At 31.4% G+C, this 15,915-nt stretch overlaps 1 protein-coding gene and 1 long non-coding RNA gene across 3 annotated transcripts; one reads left to right on the plus strand and one right to left on the minus strand.

The window, feature by feature from the left end:
* Positions 1–1,732: 1,732 nt before the first annotated feature.
* Positions 1,733–8,899, minus strand: LOC144902097 (uncharacterized). Of its 2 annotated transcripts, XR_013630355.1 has the most exons (3): positions 8,855–8,899; positions 3,041–3,468; positions 1,733–2,111 (listed from the first exon to the last, which is right to left on the minus strand). It is a non-coding gene; the product is annotated as an uncharacterized LOC144902097 (long non-coding RNA). The 2 variants fall into 2 exon arrangements; XR_013630354.1 differs by lacking the exon at positions 8,855–8,899 and having other exon boundaries at positions 3,041–3,723.
* Positions 8,900–9,276: 377 nt separating this feature from the next.
* On the plus strand, positions 9,277–14,088 carry crip1 (cysteine-rich protein 1). The gene is made up of 4 exons (XM_058056526.2): positions 9,277–9,430; positions 13,662–13,756; positions 13,830–13,887; positions 13,970–14,088. Exons 1-4 carry the CDS (start codon positions 9,391–9,393, stop codon positions 14,008–14,010), a joined length of 234 nt encoding a protein of 77 aa, XP_057912509.2. The 5' UTR covers positions 9,277–9,390; the 3' UTR covers positions 14,011–14,088.
* Positions 14,089–15,915: the final 1,827 nt, after the last annotated feature.

Genomic DNA, 15,915 nt, shown 5'->3' on the forward strand with positions numbered 1-15,915 from the left:
TATCTAGTCATTTTAATAAACGGGTTCAATAGAAACATTTATAAGTGAACATATAACATTTTAATTAAATCACACTTTATTAAAATATTTATGTTTGCTGTGAATTTATTTATATTATATTCATAGATTTAATTGACTATAATTTTTAAATAAAAAAAATACTCCATATAATAATTTCCTGGTGTTGGACTATCATTTTCCTCGTGTTAGTGACCAAAGCGGCCGCTAGATGGAGACATTTAACCTCACGAGGCAGCAACACTGTTAGGTCAAGCGAGGTCGATGAATGACGCGTTCTGCATTTGGGGAAACTTTACCCTTTTTTTTTCCTTTCAGGAAGTTGAGTGCTCGCGGTCGAGAGACTGTTGTTGAAGAAGGCAGAGCGTGTTTGGCTAATGTTGGCTTGTTTTCATGGCGGACATGTTAGCACTTAGCGACTGACCTCTGGCTGAGCATTCTGCCTGTTTAGAATACTTACACTAATTATTATTATGCAAGGCGCAAAAAAATATTGCAATTTTTTTTCTCATAAATTGATATTTTACTTTTTTTCTTAAAAATGTACAACTATTGTCCTTTAATAATTATTTTTTTCTCATAAATGTATGACTTTATCTCAAAATTTGCGACTTTTTTCTCATAAATTTACAACTTTATTCCCGTAATATTCCACCGTTTTTTCTCATAAATTTATGACATTATCTCAAAATTTGTGACTTTTTTTTCTCATTGATTTTAAACTTTATTCCTGAAATATTCAACCTTTTTTTCCTCATAAATTGACAACTTTATTCCCGTAATATTCCACCGTTTTTTCTCATAAATTTATGACTTTATTTAAAAATTTGTGACTTTTTTCTCATAAATTTAAAACTTTATTCCTGTAATATTCCACCGTTTTTTTCTCATAAATGTGTGACCTTGTATTTAAATTCATGACTTTATCTCAAAATTTTGGACTTTTTTCTCATCGATTTTAAACTTTATTCCCAAAATATTCAACTTTTTTTTCTCATAAATTGACATTATTTCCATAATATTCCACCTTTTTTTCTCATAAATTTATGACTTTATCTTGAAATTTGTGACTTTTTTTCTCATAAATGTAAAACTTTATTCCCGTAATATTCCGTTTTTTCTCATAAATGTATGACTTTATTTCAAAATTTGCGACTTTTTTCTCATAAATTTAAAACTTTATTCCTGTAATATTCCACCGTTTTTTTCTCATAAATGTGTGACCTTGTATTTAAATTCATGACTTTATCTCAAAATTTTGGACTTTTTTCTCATCGATTTTAAACTTTATTCCCAAAATATTCAACTTTTTTTTCTCATAAATTGACAACATTATTTCCATAATATTCCACCTTTTTTTCTCATAAATTTATGACTTTATCTCGAAATTTGTGACTTTTTTTCTCATAAATGTAAAACTTTATTCCCGGAATATTCTACCTTTTTTCTCTCTTAAAATGACAACTTTATTCTCGTAATATTTCACCTTTTTTTCTTGTAAATTTATGACTTTAGCTCAAAATTTGCACCTTTTTTCTCATAAACTTACAACTTTATTGCCATGATATTTACTATACTTTTATCTCATAAAGTTACGACTTTATTCTTGGAAATTTACAAACTTTATTCTCATAAATTTGTGACTTTTTTCCTGTCAATGTAAAACTTTGTTGTAATATTATGTCTTTTTTTCCATAATTTTTTTCCATAAAGCTATTTTTATTTTTATTTTTATTTTTATTTTTATTTTTATTTTTATTTTTATTTTTCAATGCGGCCCTGAGACTCTCGGTGACTAAGCAGCTCTTTCATTGGATGACAAACGATAAAAAGGCTTCTTATTTTAAAACTATGCCTAAGTATGCGCTTGACGACAGGTGATGACAGGCCACGCCTCCTGCATGCTTTCAGTCTGACGTGCTGCTCGAAGGTCGTACGCGGCTACGAGTTCAACGCAAACGTATGTGGATGTTCTGACACCACTTCCTGTTTCACTTCCTGATTTAAAGAGAAGTGAGAGTGGGGGCAAAAGAGGAGTGGTCTCTTTTTCATCACTGCTTGCTTCTACCTTGGTGGTCCCGCCGTGCCGTACCCTTTAGGACAAAAAAAAAAACAAACAAAAAATTTACTGAAATTTGCATTTTTTTTTGTAACGAACATGCCATAAAACTGCATGATTTATTACATGTTTGAAAAACTGTCATGCATACAATATCATTTTTTGATACAGCTAAATGTCTTTTTGGAAAAATATTTAAGGAAATTAGTTTTTTTTTTAATTATTTTTCTCAAGTTTTTTTTATTAAAAAAAATGCTTTTTTTAAGGGCGAGCGTGTTTTTTCTTGTACAATTAATGTATTCAGTCCTGTGTGATAAAACCTGTTAAATATGGAAGAAAAACATACATTAAAATGTATTTCTTAAAAAATATCTACAAAAATGTGTGAAAAAGATGAAAAATAGAATATATTATTGTCATGGGATTATGTTTATCACTATGTTTACGTAAAATAACCTAATGGGGCTATTTAAAAAAAAACATTATTAAAAACAATAAAACTTGGAATTATGGAATAGATTTTTTCATGATTTTTTTCTTTTTTTTTTCTTTTACAATATCTATTTCTATGAAATGACATATTTATGTAAACAATTTAGTGATACTATGTTACATAATACTAATCATTTTTAATTGTAATAATTTAATTTTTTATATTTAATAAATTAAAATTAATAATTAATTTTAATTTTAATATTTTTTATTTTTATAATAATAATTCAATATTAATTTTAACAATTAATTTTAATAATAATGGTAATAATTTTTATAATTATTTTTAATAATTAATTTTAATAATAATAATTTTTATTGTTATAATAATAATAATGTAATAATAAATTTTAATAATTTATTTTAATAATAATATTTGTGTTTTTTAGAAACTCTGACTGTTATTGTTAAAAATGTGTACTTTTTGTTGCCATGATAAATATATATATATATTGACAAAAAATGAAATACTTTTTCATAGTAAAATTCCGTCTTTGTTGCCAAAAAGATGACCTTTCCATATTAGGCCGTCAGAAATTAGGAACCGCCTCCAAGTGGTGAATAAAGGCCGCAGTGTCACCCGAGCCCCGAGTGGAATGCGAGCAGAAGAACAACAATGTGACAATTCACGTTCTTCTCCTCCTCCCGTGTGGCGTTTCGGCGTGCGACGCGTGAAAAAAAAAAAACCTCCATCCTGCGGCGCGTGATGTCATGGTCGTTCCCACAGACGCCCTCGTTCAGTCGTTCTATCACTTGGGAAAACATTTCTCTCTGCTTTCCTTCGCTCCTGAAAAATCCGACGTGGCAGAAGCCTGTTTGTGTCATTAGAGGAGGCGGTTGCCGTGGAAACTCGCCGAGTTCTCAGGCATTCCCGCTTATTTTGGACATTCCACAACTTCCTGAAAGTTCACAAAGAATATCCGAGCAGAGATTAGAACCGGGAAGTGTTGACCTTTTGGGATGGATTCATATGAAACCATGCAGACGCTCCTTTAGTCATGATGGGGCATGATATGCTGCGCCGGATTAATACAAATAATACACATGAAACTTACATAAGTGGACACAAATTTGCCATGTAATTGGAAGTACTAAGAGCTAAGTCATTATGATCACCTGCACTATGCTGCTCCTTTAGTCGTGATGGTGCATGATATGCTGCTCAGGAATAATAATAATAATAATAATAATAATAATAATAATAAAAACAGAAGACACAAATCATCAGACAAGATCTGAAAAGCTCTAAGATCTGTCATTTTGCTTGTGTCACATGATCACACCATCCTTTAGTCATGATGGTGCATGATATGCCGCACAAGAAGAAAAGGAAGATGCATTTCACTTCAAGTTTCTCAGTTTCGGTACCGATTTTCATCTAAAATCTTGTGCTCACGTCACATGATTAAAATAACTACAAATTTGTCTCTGTACCACGTTGTCAAGATAATGATAGTGCATGACATGCTGCTCGGGAATAATAGAAACATAAAACCCAAAATCTATAAAGAAAATTGTCAGATAAATAGAAGCACTAAAATCTGTAATTTTGCTTGTGTCACATGATCATCTCCATTATGCCGAACTTTCGCTTATTTAGTCATGATTGTGCATGACATGCTGCTCAGCAATAATAATAATAATAATAAAAACAGGAGACACAAATCTTCAGATAAGATCTGAAAAGATCTAAGATCTGTCATTTTGCTTGTGTCACATGATCACACCATCCTTTAGTCATGATAGTGCATGATATGCTGCTCAAGAATAATAATAATAATAATAATAATAAAAACAGGAGACACAAATCTTCAGATAAGATCTGAAAAGCTCTAAGATCTGTCATTTTGCTTGTGTCACATGATCACACCATCCTTTAGTCACGATGGTGCATGATATGCTGCTCAGGAATAATACAAATAGTAAAGATAAAACCCAAAATGTCCACATAAATAGAAGCCCTGAGATCTAGGTCATTTTGTTCTTGTCACATCAGCGGCGCTTTGCCGGTCTATCGCTTAGTCCTGATTTAGTCATGATAGTGCATGACGTGCTGCTCAGGAATAATAATAATAATAATAATAATAAAAACAGGAGACACAAATCTTCAGATAAGATCTGAAAAGATCTCAGATCTGTCAATTTGCTTGTGTCACATGATCACACCCTCCTTTAGTCACGATGGTGCATGATATGCTGCTCAGGAAAAATGAAAAAGTAAACAATACAAGCCCAAATTGGCACAAATCTGCAGAGAAAAAGAGATGCTACGATGGCGCTAATGTCGACGATCCAATGCTGTCCAGGAAATGAGTTCCTCCGGGCAGGATATGCTGCGCGGGAAGAATGGAAACGGGAAGCATAAATCCCAAAATGGAATATTTGGGCTGCAAATGCTAAAAACAGATGTTTCTATAAATGACTGCGTTGGCGTCAGCTGCTTTCCTGGACGCGGCATGCTAACACACACATATGCTTCACGTTAACACGCACATGACTTCCAAGTGTCTCCTTCTATTATTCCCGAGCAGCATGTCATGCACTATCATTATCTTGACAACGTGGTACAGAGTCAAATTTGTAGTTATTTTAATCATGCGACGTTAGCACAAGATTTTAGATCAAACTCGATGCCGAAACTGAGAAACCCGGAGTGAAATGCATCTTCCTTTTCTTCCTGTGCGGCATATCATGCACCATCATGACTAAAGAATCATGTGATCATGTGTTTTTCCTTGAGGAATTCAAACTTGGTGGAGGGATGAAACACGGGCCCAGGACGGGCCCAAGATGGCGCCGGGACTGTTTTATCTTTACTATTTGTATTATTCCTGAGCAGCATATCATGCACCATCATGACTAAAGGATGGTGTGATCATGTGACACAAGCAAATTGACAGATCTTAGATCTTTTCAGATCTTATCTGATGATTTGTGTCTCCTGTTTTTATTATTATTATTATTATTCCTGAGCAGCATATCATGCACTATCATGACTAAAGGATGGTGTGATCATGTGACACAAGCAAATTAACAGATCTTAGATCTTTTCAGATCTTATCTGATGATTTGTGTCTCCTGTTTTTATTATTATTATTCCTGAGCAGCATGTCATGCACTATCATGACTAAATCAGCACTAAGCAAAGCGCCGCGGATGTGACAAGAACAAAATGACCTAGATCTCAGTGCTTCTATTTATGTGGACATTTTGGGTTTTATCTTTACTATTTGTATTATTCCCGAGCAGCATATCATGCACCATCATGACTAAAGGATGGTGTGATCATGTGACACAAGCAAATTGACAGATCTTAGATCTTTTCAGATCTTATCTGAAGATTTGTGTCTCCTGTTTTTATTATTATTATTCCTGAGCAGCATGTCATGCACCATCATGACTAAAGGATAGTGTGATCATGTGACACAAGCAAATTAACAGATCTTAGATCTTTTCAGATCTTATCTGATGATTTGTGTCTCCTGTTTTTATTATTATTATTCCTGAGCAGCATGTCATGCACTATCATGACTAAATCAGCACTAAGCAAAGCGCCGCGGATGTGACAAGAACAAAATGACTTAGATCTCAGTGCTTCCATTTATGTGGACATTTTGGGTTTTATCTTTACTATTTGTATTATTCCCGAGCAGCATATCATGCACCATCATGACTAAAGGATGGTGTGATCATGTGACACAAGCAAATTAACAAATCTTAGATCTTTTCAGATCTTATCTGAAGATTTGTGTCTCCTGTTTTTATTATTATTATTCCTGAGCAGCATGTCATGCACTATCATGACTAAATCAGCACTAAGCAAAGCGCCGCGGATGTGACAAGAACAAAATGACCTAGATCTCAGTGCTTCTATTTATGTGGACATTTTGGGTTTTATCTTTACTATTTGTATTATTCCTGAGCAGCATATCATGCACCATCATGACTAAAGGATGGTGTGATCATGTGACACAAGCAAAATGACAGATCTGAGATCTTTTCAGATCTTATCTGAAGATTTGTGTCTCCTGTTTTTATTATTATTATTATTATTATTCCTGAGCAGCATATCATGCACTATCATGACTAAAGGAGCGATAGACCAGCATAATGGAGACGATCATGTGACACAAGCGAAATGACAGATCTTAGTGCTTCTATTTATCTGACAATTTTGATCGATTTTGAGGTCTTTGTCTTTCACTTTTTGTCGACATAAGCGGTTGTCAAGTCACATGACTTAGCAAGACTGATAAAGTTAATAATACTGCAACACGTCAACATAAACACACCCATTTTTCAACATTTGTCAGCATAAACTCGTACTTTTTTTCCCAATGAACTTTATGCTGTACTTTTACTTCACTTCTTTTTACACTAGCGTGGCAAGAAAGAAATATATCTACTGTATGTACAGTATTTACAGTACTTCCAGTACTTAGAGTACTTCCAGTACGTACGTGTTTGTTCATGATGAGATCGACATTGTTGATCACACGCCAGCGATCCCCGGAAGCCACGGTTGTATATCCTCTTATTGAAAGACTCCCTGTTGCTATGGCGACAGGCCTAACAAACACTTAGCGGTTGTCAAGGAGAGCGGTGTTTATTGTTTGGACCATAAAACTTGATGCAAAGGGCAACACAATTATTACATTTTTATGACTTTTTTTCATGGGAATCTTTTCCGGGGGTGGGGGTGTGGGGGGGGTTATTCAGCTAATAGTTCACATGCTTGGCTTTTTGTGTGTGTGTGTGTGTGTGTGTGTGTGTGTTGATTTGATTGCAGTTGCAAAGCTCCAAGTCAAACAACAAGCCATTTAGCTTGTGCTAAATTCAATATTTTAAATATTTGATATTAAATATATTTATATTATTATTATTATTATATTTTATTTTTATATTTCAATATATTATTATTATATTAAATATGTTTTATATTATTATTATATTTTATATAATTATTAAATTAAGTTATTTAAACAATTTTTTAACAGTTTAAAAATTGTAGAAATTTTTTATTTGATATTTATATATTTTATATATTATTTTATAGATATATTTTTATATATTGTATTTTTATATTTGAATATAATATTATATTAAATATATTTTATATTATTCTTATATTTCCAAGTCAAAATATTATTTTTATTAATATTACATTTTTATTTTTATATTAATATTATATATATTATAAGTCCAAAAGTCCTTTTCCAAATATCTCCAAGTCAAACAACAAGCCATTTAGCTTGTGCTAAATTAAATATTTTATATTATTATTATTATTATATTTTATTTTCATATTTTAATATATTATTATATTAAATAGGTTTTATATTATTATTAGATTTTATATAATAATTTAATCACATTTTTACAGTTTAAAAATTTTATAAATTATTTTTATTTGATATTTATATATTTTATATTTTAATGTAATATTATCATTATATTAAATATATTTTATATTATTATTGTCAAGTTCCCTTTGGTTTTCATACAATCCCCAATTGAAGGGGATGAGCCATCTACCCAGAGGTGTAGGTAGCGTAATAAAATAATAATTAATAAAATAAAAAAAATAATAAAAAAAAAAGAAACATTTAAATTCTGTGCAAAGTCACAAATCCCATGCCTCACAAATTACTGCAATAGAGAATAAGCAAATTAAGCTTTAATATAATACCAGGTATGAATTCCACCACTTCCCATATATTTATTGCTGTTTTTATTTATATATTATATTATTTTATATATATATATTTTAATGTGTTCTTAAATTATTACTAATTATAATAATAAATAACACATTGTAATTTATTAATTATTCATTCAGAATTTACTGTGATATTTATAATAGTAATAAAATGTATTTAACATGACTGTGTTAACAAGACACATGAATTAATTCTTCATTTTAACTGCGATTGTACACAAGGAAAATTTGCACAATATTATAACTCAGCCATGCTTTCTCTTAATCGCCCTTAGCATGAAATAAAATTAAATAAAATTCAGTTAGCTTTCAAATCACATTTCCAAACCAAAGTGAAATAAACGTACTTAATACATACGCAACAATATAAGCTAACTATTTAACCACATTAAATCAAGCTAGCCACGATACCAACAACGATCAGTGCACGTGAGCATTCAACAGTGAACAAGCCGCGCACGAGACGCCGTGGCTAAGCTATCGCTAGCACAGATTGTTTACCGTGACGCCGTGGCTAAGCTATCGTTAGCACAGATTGTTTACATTCAAACAGTTTGGCGTCTTACCGGCTGCCTCTCTGGTGTTTGTAGATGCTCTGATTTGTATGGGCGGCCAGTCTCTGCCTGTGGTGCCGCTGTTTGCTTCATTGCTTCACCTGTGCTGGTGTCCGCCACTTTTTCCGGTCCGGCCGCGATTGATGTCACGAAGGTTCCTCCTCCCATTTTTGTTGACGTGTCTAAATGTCAAGTTTAACTTGACAATTATTATATTTTATATAATAATTAAATTTCATTATTTAAACTATTTTTAACAGTTTAAAATTTGTATAAATTATTTTTATTTGATATTTATATATTATTTTATATATAATATATATATTTTTAATATATTGTATTTTTTCTTTTACTGTATTATATTTCTGGTATTGAGTACTCCTATGTACTCCAAATAGAGGAGGGTTCATGTGTGGAGTGGGAGGAGAGAGAGAGAGAGAGAGAGAGAATGAAACTCCCCTCGGCAACAAATAAAGGACGAGTCAGGCGTTCCCGGGAATGCAGTCCAGACTTGTACTCAGGTGAATTTTGGGATCCAAAGCGTCAGGATGCCAAAGTGTCCCAAATGCCAGAAGGAGGTCTACTTTGGTAAGACGACAACATCCACCTTTTTATTTGCTGCTCAGCCCAAAACAGGAAACAGGAAGCTGCTTTCACACTCTTGCATGTCTTCTTTTGCTTGAAGCTGTATCTATACTTTGTATACTTTGTACTTACTAAAAGTACTGCATTTGGTTGTCTAATATAATAATAATGATAATAATAAAGTGGTGACCAGATACTCAGGTGAGGTGTAATATGATCATAAGATAACGAAGACAAGAATATGGCGCTCGGGTACAATAGTGCACTTTGACCTCGACAGGAATGTTACAATAATGAGTACCGTAAGTACTGTATGTACGTACACTTTACTGTATGTACAAATACTAGTATGGTTGATTGTTGATCAAGTTAGTTAGTTACTTTGACAGAAACTAACTAACTGCAAAAAAATATTATTAATATATATAATATTAATATATAATATTAATATATAATATTAATATATAAAAATATAAAAATATAAAAAATATAAAAATATAAAAAATATAAAAATATAAAAATATAAAAATATAAAAATATAACAGATTGGTGTCATAGGAATGAATGGAAATATAATTCACTCTGGACTGGGTTAATTTACATTGTACATTGAAAAAAAAAGTACATTAAATAATAAAAATATATAGTTTTGTATTATTTTTTTAATAAAAAAATAAATAGATTTTTATTTATTTTTTAAATAAAAAATATATAGATTTTTTTTTATTATTTTTTTATTTTTTATGATAAACTGGAATACAAAGTTAAAGCCAGTATACTCATGTTAAGATTAGCATGCTAACACGATAGCATGATAGTGCTAAGTGTTTACATAGTAAGTCTCCACCCATGAAAACAACTAAAACCGCTAATATTACCATGCCGGCAATGCTAACATGCTAACATGTTAACATTATCATGCTAACGGCAAACATGATAGTGGTAAGTGTTTAAATACATAATATTACATATCAAATGTAAACACATTAGCATGCTAGCAATGCTAACACTTTAAGATTAGCATGTTAACCCAATAGCATGATAGTGCTAAGTGTTTATATATATATATATATATATAGTAGTGTCTACCCATGAAAACAACTAAAAATGCTAATATTAGCATGCCGGCAATGCTAACATGATAACATTATCATGCTAACGGCAAACATGATAGTGGTAAGTGTTTAAATACTCTGTGTCTACCAATCATATACAGTACATAATATTACATATCAATTGTAAACACGTTAGCATGCTAGCAATGCTAACACTTTAAGATTAGCATGTTAACCCGATAGCATGATAGTGCTAAGTGTTTATATATATATATATATATATATAGTAGTGTCCAAGCATGAAAACAACTAAAAATGCTAATATTAGCATGCCGGCAATGCTAACATGTTAACATTATCATGCTAACGGCAAACATGATAGTGCTAACTGTTTAAATACTCGGTGTCTACCAATCATATACAGTACATAATATTACATATCAAATGTAAAAACGTTAGCATGCTAGCAATGCTAACACTTTAAGATTAGCATGTTAACCCGATAGCATGATAGTGCTAAGTGTTTATATATATTGTAGTGTCTACCCATGAAAACAACTAGTGTTTACATACGCTATGTGTCTACCAATCATATACAGTTCATAATATTACATAGAACATGTAAACACTAGTATACTAGTATATTCATGTTAGCATGCTAGCAATGATAACACGTTAAGACTAGTATGTTAACACAATAGTATGGTAGTACTAATTGTAAGTGTCTACCTATGAAAACAACTAAAAAAGTCTTACTTACTCTTATTGTGTTTACTATATAGTAGTATCAAGGTGACTATAGGGGTGTTATTTCATGTCAAGAGGGCTCTAATAATGTTAAGAAGCATATTTAGAAGGTCATAAACAGTTTTTTATGTCTTAAACGACTTATTGCCCCAATCATACAATCTACTATAGTGGGTAAAATGAATGTAAAGTTGACTATAGGGGTGTTATTTCATGTCAAGAGGGCTCTAATAATGTTAAGAAGCATATTTAGAAGGTCATAAACAGTTTTTTATGTCTTAAACGACTTATTGCCCCAATCATACAATCTACTATATTGGGTGAAATGAGTGTAAGGTTGACTATAGGGGTGCTATTTCATGTCAAGAGGGCTCTAATAATGTTAAGAAGCATATTTAGAAGGTCATTAACAGTTTTTTATGTCTTAAACGACTTATTGCCCCAATCATACAATCTACTATATTGGGTAAAATGAGTGTAAAGTTGACTATAGGGGTGCTATTTCATGTCAAGAGGGCTCTAATAATGTTAAGAAGCATATTTAGAAAGTCATAAACAGTTTTTTATGTCTTAAACGACTTATTGCCCCAATCATACAATCTACTATATTGGGTAAAATGAGTGTAAAGTTGACTATAGGGGTGTTATTTCATGTCAAGAGGGCTCTAATAATGTTAAGAAGCATATTTAGGAGGTCATAAACAGTTTTTTATGTCTTAAACGACTTATTGCCCCAATCATACAATCTACTATATTGGGTAAAAGGAGTGTAAGGTTGACTATAGGGGTGCTAGTACATGTCTAGAGGGCTCTAATAATGTTATAACATCGTAAACAGTTTCCTTAACTATGAAAATATGCTATTTATTAATATCGAAATGGAGTATGGGACCAATTAGACTCTCTGCGTTACCGACATAGAATTATACATTGAGTTCAAGCCAAAGAAAAAGCCAAAATGTGTGTTAATTCTTGTGGTTCCAGAAAAAAGAAGGTTTCGTATTAAGTCCCGAACAATGAGGCGTCGCCTCTTCCTGACCTCCTGGTGCATCTTTGGTGGTTTTCCACAGACGGGATCATCTTAGATAAACATTCCCATTCCACGGCCGCCTTCCTTTTTAAGCTTTAAATGGCAATAAAGCAGGAAAAGAACAGAAATAGAACGGAATGACGGAACGTTGAGTGTACGACGTACACAAAACTGCACCATCCGGCTTTCTTTTTGTGGAATGCAGTAAATTGTCCAACACATACTGAACATTGTGGATTTCCCACTGGTAGCAGTGTGTGTGTGTGTGTGTGTGTGTGTGTGTGTGTTTTTAGTGTGAGATGCAAAGAGCAGATTATCACATACAATAACAAGCAGTGGGAGAGGCCCGGTCCAAAGATAATAAGATCTTTATCGCACCTTAAGAGCACTTCAGGTCCTTATTTGCAACATTCCACTTCCACGCCCAAGTGGCTTTGGGCTTATCTGCTTGGCCTTTAATCTTGAGAAGTATGTTTTATTACACAATGATTTTAGTACACTAAAAGACATTTAAAGCAAAATTATCATTATATTTTTGACGGAAATATTTGGAAATTATTATTTTATTTTATTATAATAATATCATTTAATTCATTATAATTAATATATAATTATATTATATATTTTATAATTATTTGGAAATTGGAAAGTAAATTTTACTTATCAATCCCCCCAAAATGTATTAAACCTGCCATAAAATATTACATATAAAACATTACAAAATAATATATATAGTTATAATTTGTAATTTGGTAATTTTTTGGTCACTTTTTAAAAAGTAATTATTTTGTATTATTTTTCTTTTACTGTATTTAATTTTAAGAATTATAATTTATTATGATTACAGTTAAATAATAGTTTTATTTATTATGTTTATTATAATACAGTGAGTCTTGACATTTCTACGTGTTAACATATTTGTAATTTGGTCATTTTTGGTCACTTTTTAAAAGGTTATTATTTCGTATTACTTTTTAATTTTATTGTATTTAATTGTAAGAATGATAATATATCATGATTAGAGTTAAGTAATAGTTTTATTTATTATGTTTATTATAATACAGTGACTTTTTCCGACATTTCTACGTGTTAACATATTTGTAATAGCCGTATATATTTTTTCCAATATGTGTTTCATATTTAATACACCGCAAAATATATTCTTTTTTTCCCCTACTGTTGCAACTCACTGGCCTTGTTATGATTGAGTCTGCCTAGCAACGAGTCCACACCAGGAAATGACGTCATTCGGTCGCGCCACGTAGCTGCTAGCTAACCACCAGCTAGCTTACGTTTCCTTGTAGATGTTACCCGAGATGGTAGAGATACTGTCTTATATGTAGCATGTAGTATATGTAGTATATGTAGTATATGTAGCCATGAATGTTGTGTTTCTCGGCAGCGGAGAAGGTGACATCGCTGGGCAAAGATTGGCACCGGCCGTGTCTGAAGTGTGAAAAGTGCGGGAGGACGCTCTCATCCGGGTCCCATGCTGAGGTGAAGTCACGTGACCAGAAATGGCGACACTGTCGTAACGTGTTGATATAATCTAACTACAATCCTCTTCCAGCATGACGGCAAACCATACTGCCACAAACCATGCTACAGTGCACTGTTTGGCCCTAGAGGTAAGCGTTCTATAAAGAATATGTACATGTTGTACATGTGTACACATATGTACACATTTTGTAATGTATTATCGTGTTGCAGGGTATGGACATGGCGGAACGGAGAGTCATACTTATAAGTAGCGGACTCTTGGTGGTCCTGCCGTCTTCATTCAGTGGACGTTCATGCGAATAAAAGCATATTCAGTATGTGACGTCAAACTGCTTTGTTGTTTTTATCAATCCTTTAACCGTTTCATTTGGATTCTATCATTTATTTGATAGCCGAGATATTATAGTTATAATATATTGCTATACTATATGCATACATAATTAGCTTTGTGAATATGTATTATCATTTTTAGTTTTTTTTAAATTATTTTCATTATTTTTTATTATCATTCTAAATAATTCTTTTCATATTTAACTATTAAAAATATTTTTAACTTATTAATTTTTACATTTAAAAATTTCTGATACTACAATTTATATTACATTGTTTTTATTTGCTAGGCAAAATTATTCAAGGTATGTTATACTCTTTCGAGAATATATATATATATTTTTAATCATACTTAGCCCTTTAATTATTATGGTAGTCATGTTTTTAATATTCATATATATATTATAGATATATAAGATATTATAGTTATAATGTATTGCTATACTATATGCATACATAATTAGCTTTGTGATTTTTTATTATATTTTTGTATTGTTTTTATTTTCATTTTTTCATTATTTTATTTCATTATTTTTATTATTCTAAATCATTTTCATATTTAACCATTACAAATATTTTTAACTTATTAATTTTTACATTTAATAATTTCTTATACTACATTTTATATTACGTTGTTTTTATTTGCTAGGCAATAAAATTATTTGAGGTATGTTATACTCTTTAGAGAATATATATATATATTTTTTAATCATACTTAGCCATTTAATTATTATGGTAGTTATGTTTTTAATATTCATATATATATATATTATATAGATATATAAGATATTATAGTTATAATATATTGCTATACTATATGCATACATAATTAGCTTTGTGATTTTTTATTATCATTTTTATTTTCACTATTTTTATTTTTTTGATTATTTTATTTCATTATTTTGATTATCATTCTAAATAATTCATTTCATATTTAACCATTAAAAATATTTTTAACTTATTAATTTTTACATTTAATAATTTCTTATACATTTTATATTACGTTGTTTTTATTTGCTAGGCAATAAAATTATTCAAGGTATGTTATACTCTTTAGAGAATATATATATATATATATTTAAATCATACTTAGCCATTTAATTATTATGGTAGTTATGTTTTTAATATTCATATATATATATATAATTATAATTTGAACTGTATGTGTATGGATGTTTGTTTCTTTTGGCTTTTTCCTGATTGCTGATTAATTCAGGGCCTCAGCAGCAGCAGCAGCCTCGGGTTGCCATGGCAACACACCAACAAGCCCCAACAAACAGTAGGCCATTGTGCGTGCCTGTGACAAACACACTACCAACATCATTAAGGCAGCTGTCCTCTTCCTGCATAGGCCGCATGACACACACACACACATAAACATATAATACATATAATACATATAATCATGTATATGTGGATGTATGGAAATAGAATCTATACTGTCAACTTGCAGTGATCACACATCCAGAGGGGGGCGGGTCAAAATGTGACTCCAAGCCCAGGGTGATGCCTCGTCGCTGGGATAGCCACTGAGACGACCGGGCCTCCTCTGGATGTCCTTATGTCAACACCGTCAAGTCATTGAATACCAAATAAAAAACAACATTAGTCATATTTATTGCTAGTATTTCACTCTAAATCTATTTCATAAGAGTTTTGAGATTGAGTCAAAACTATTTTTCATAAAACTTTATACTTTATTTTCATAAAATGTTCCGCTCTTGTGATTCAGCCTGAGCTGTCTGTGCTCGAGCGGTGCAACGCCGCCCCCTGGCGCAAGCTTGTGAAACTGCAATGACGTCAAAAGCCCCAGACGGTAATACATT

This window comes from Doryrhamphus excisus, linkage group LG19 (assembly GCF_037039965.1).
Source record: "Doryrhamphus excisus strain RoL-2023G ecotype Guam linkage group LG19, RoL_Dexc_Guam_v1.1, whole genome shotgun sequence".
NCBI classification, from domain to species: Eukaryota; Metazoa; Chordata; class Actinopteri; order Syngnathiformes; family Syngnathidae; genus Doryrhamphus; species Doryrhamphus excisus.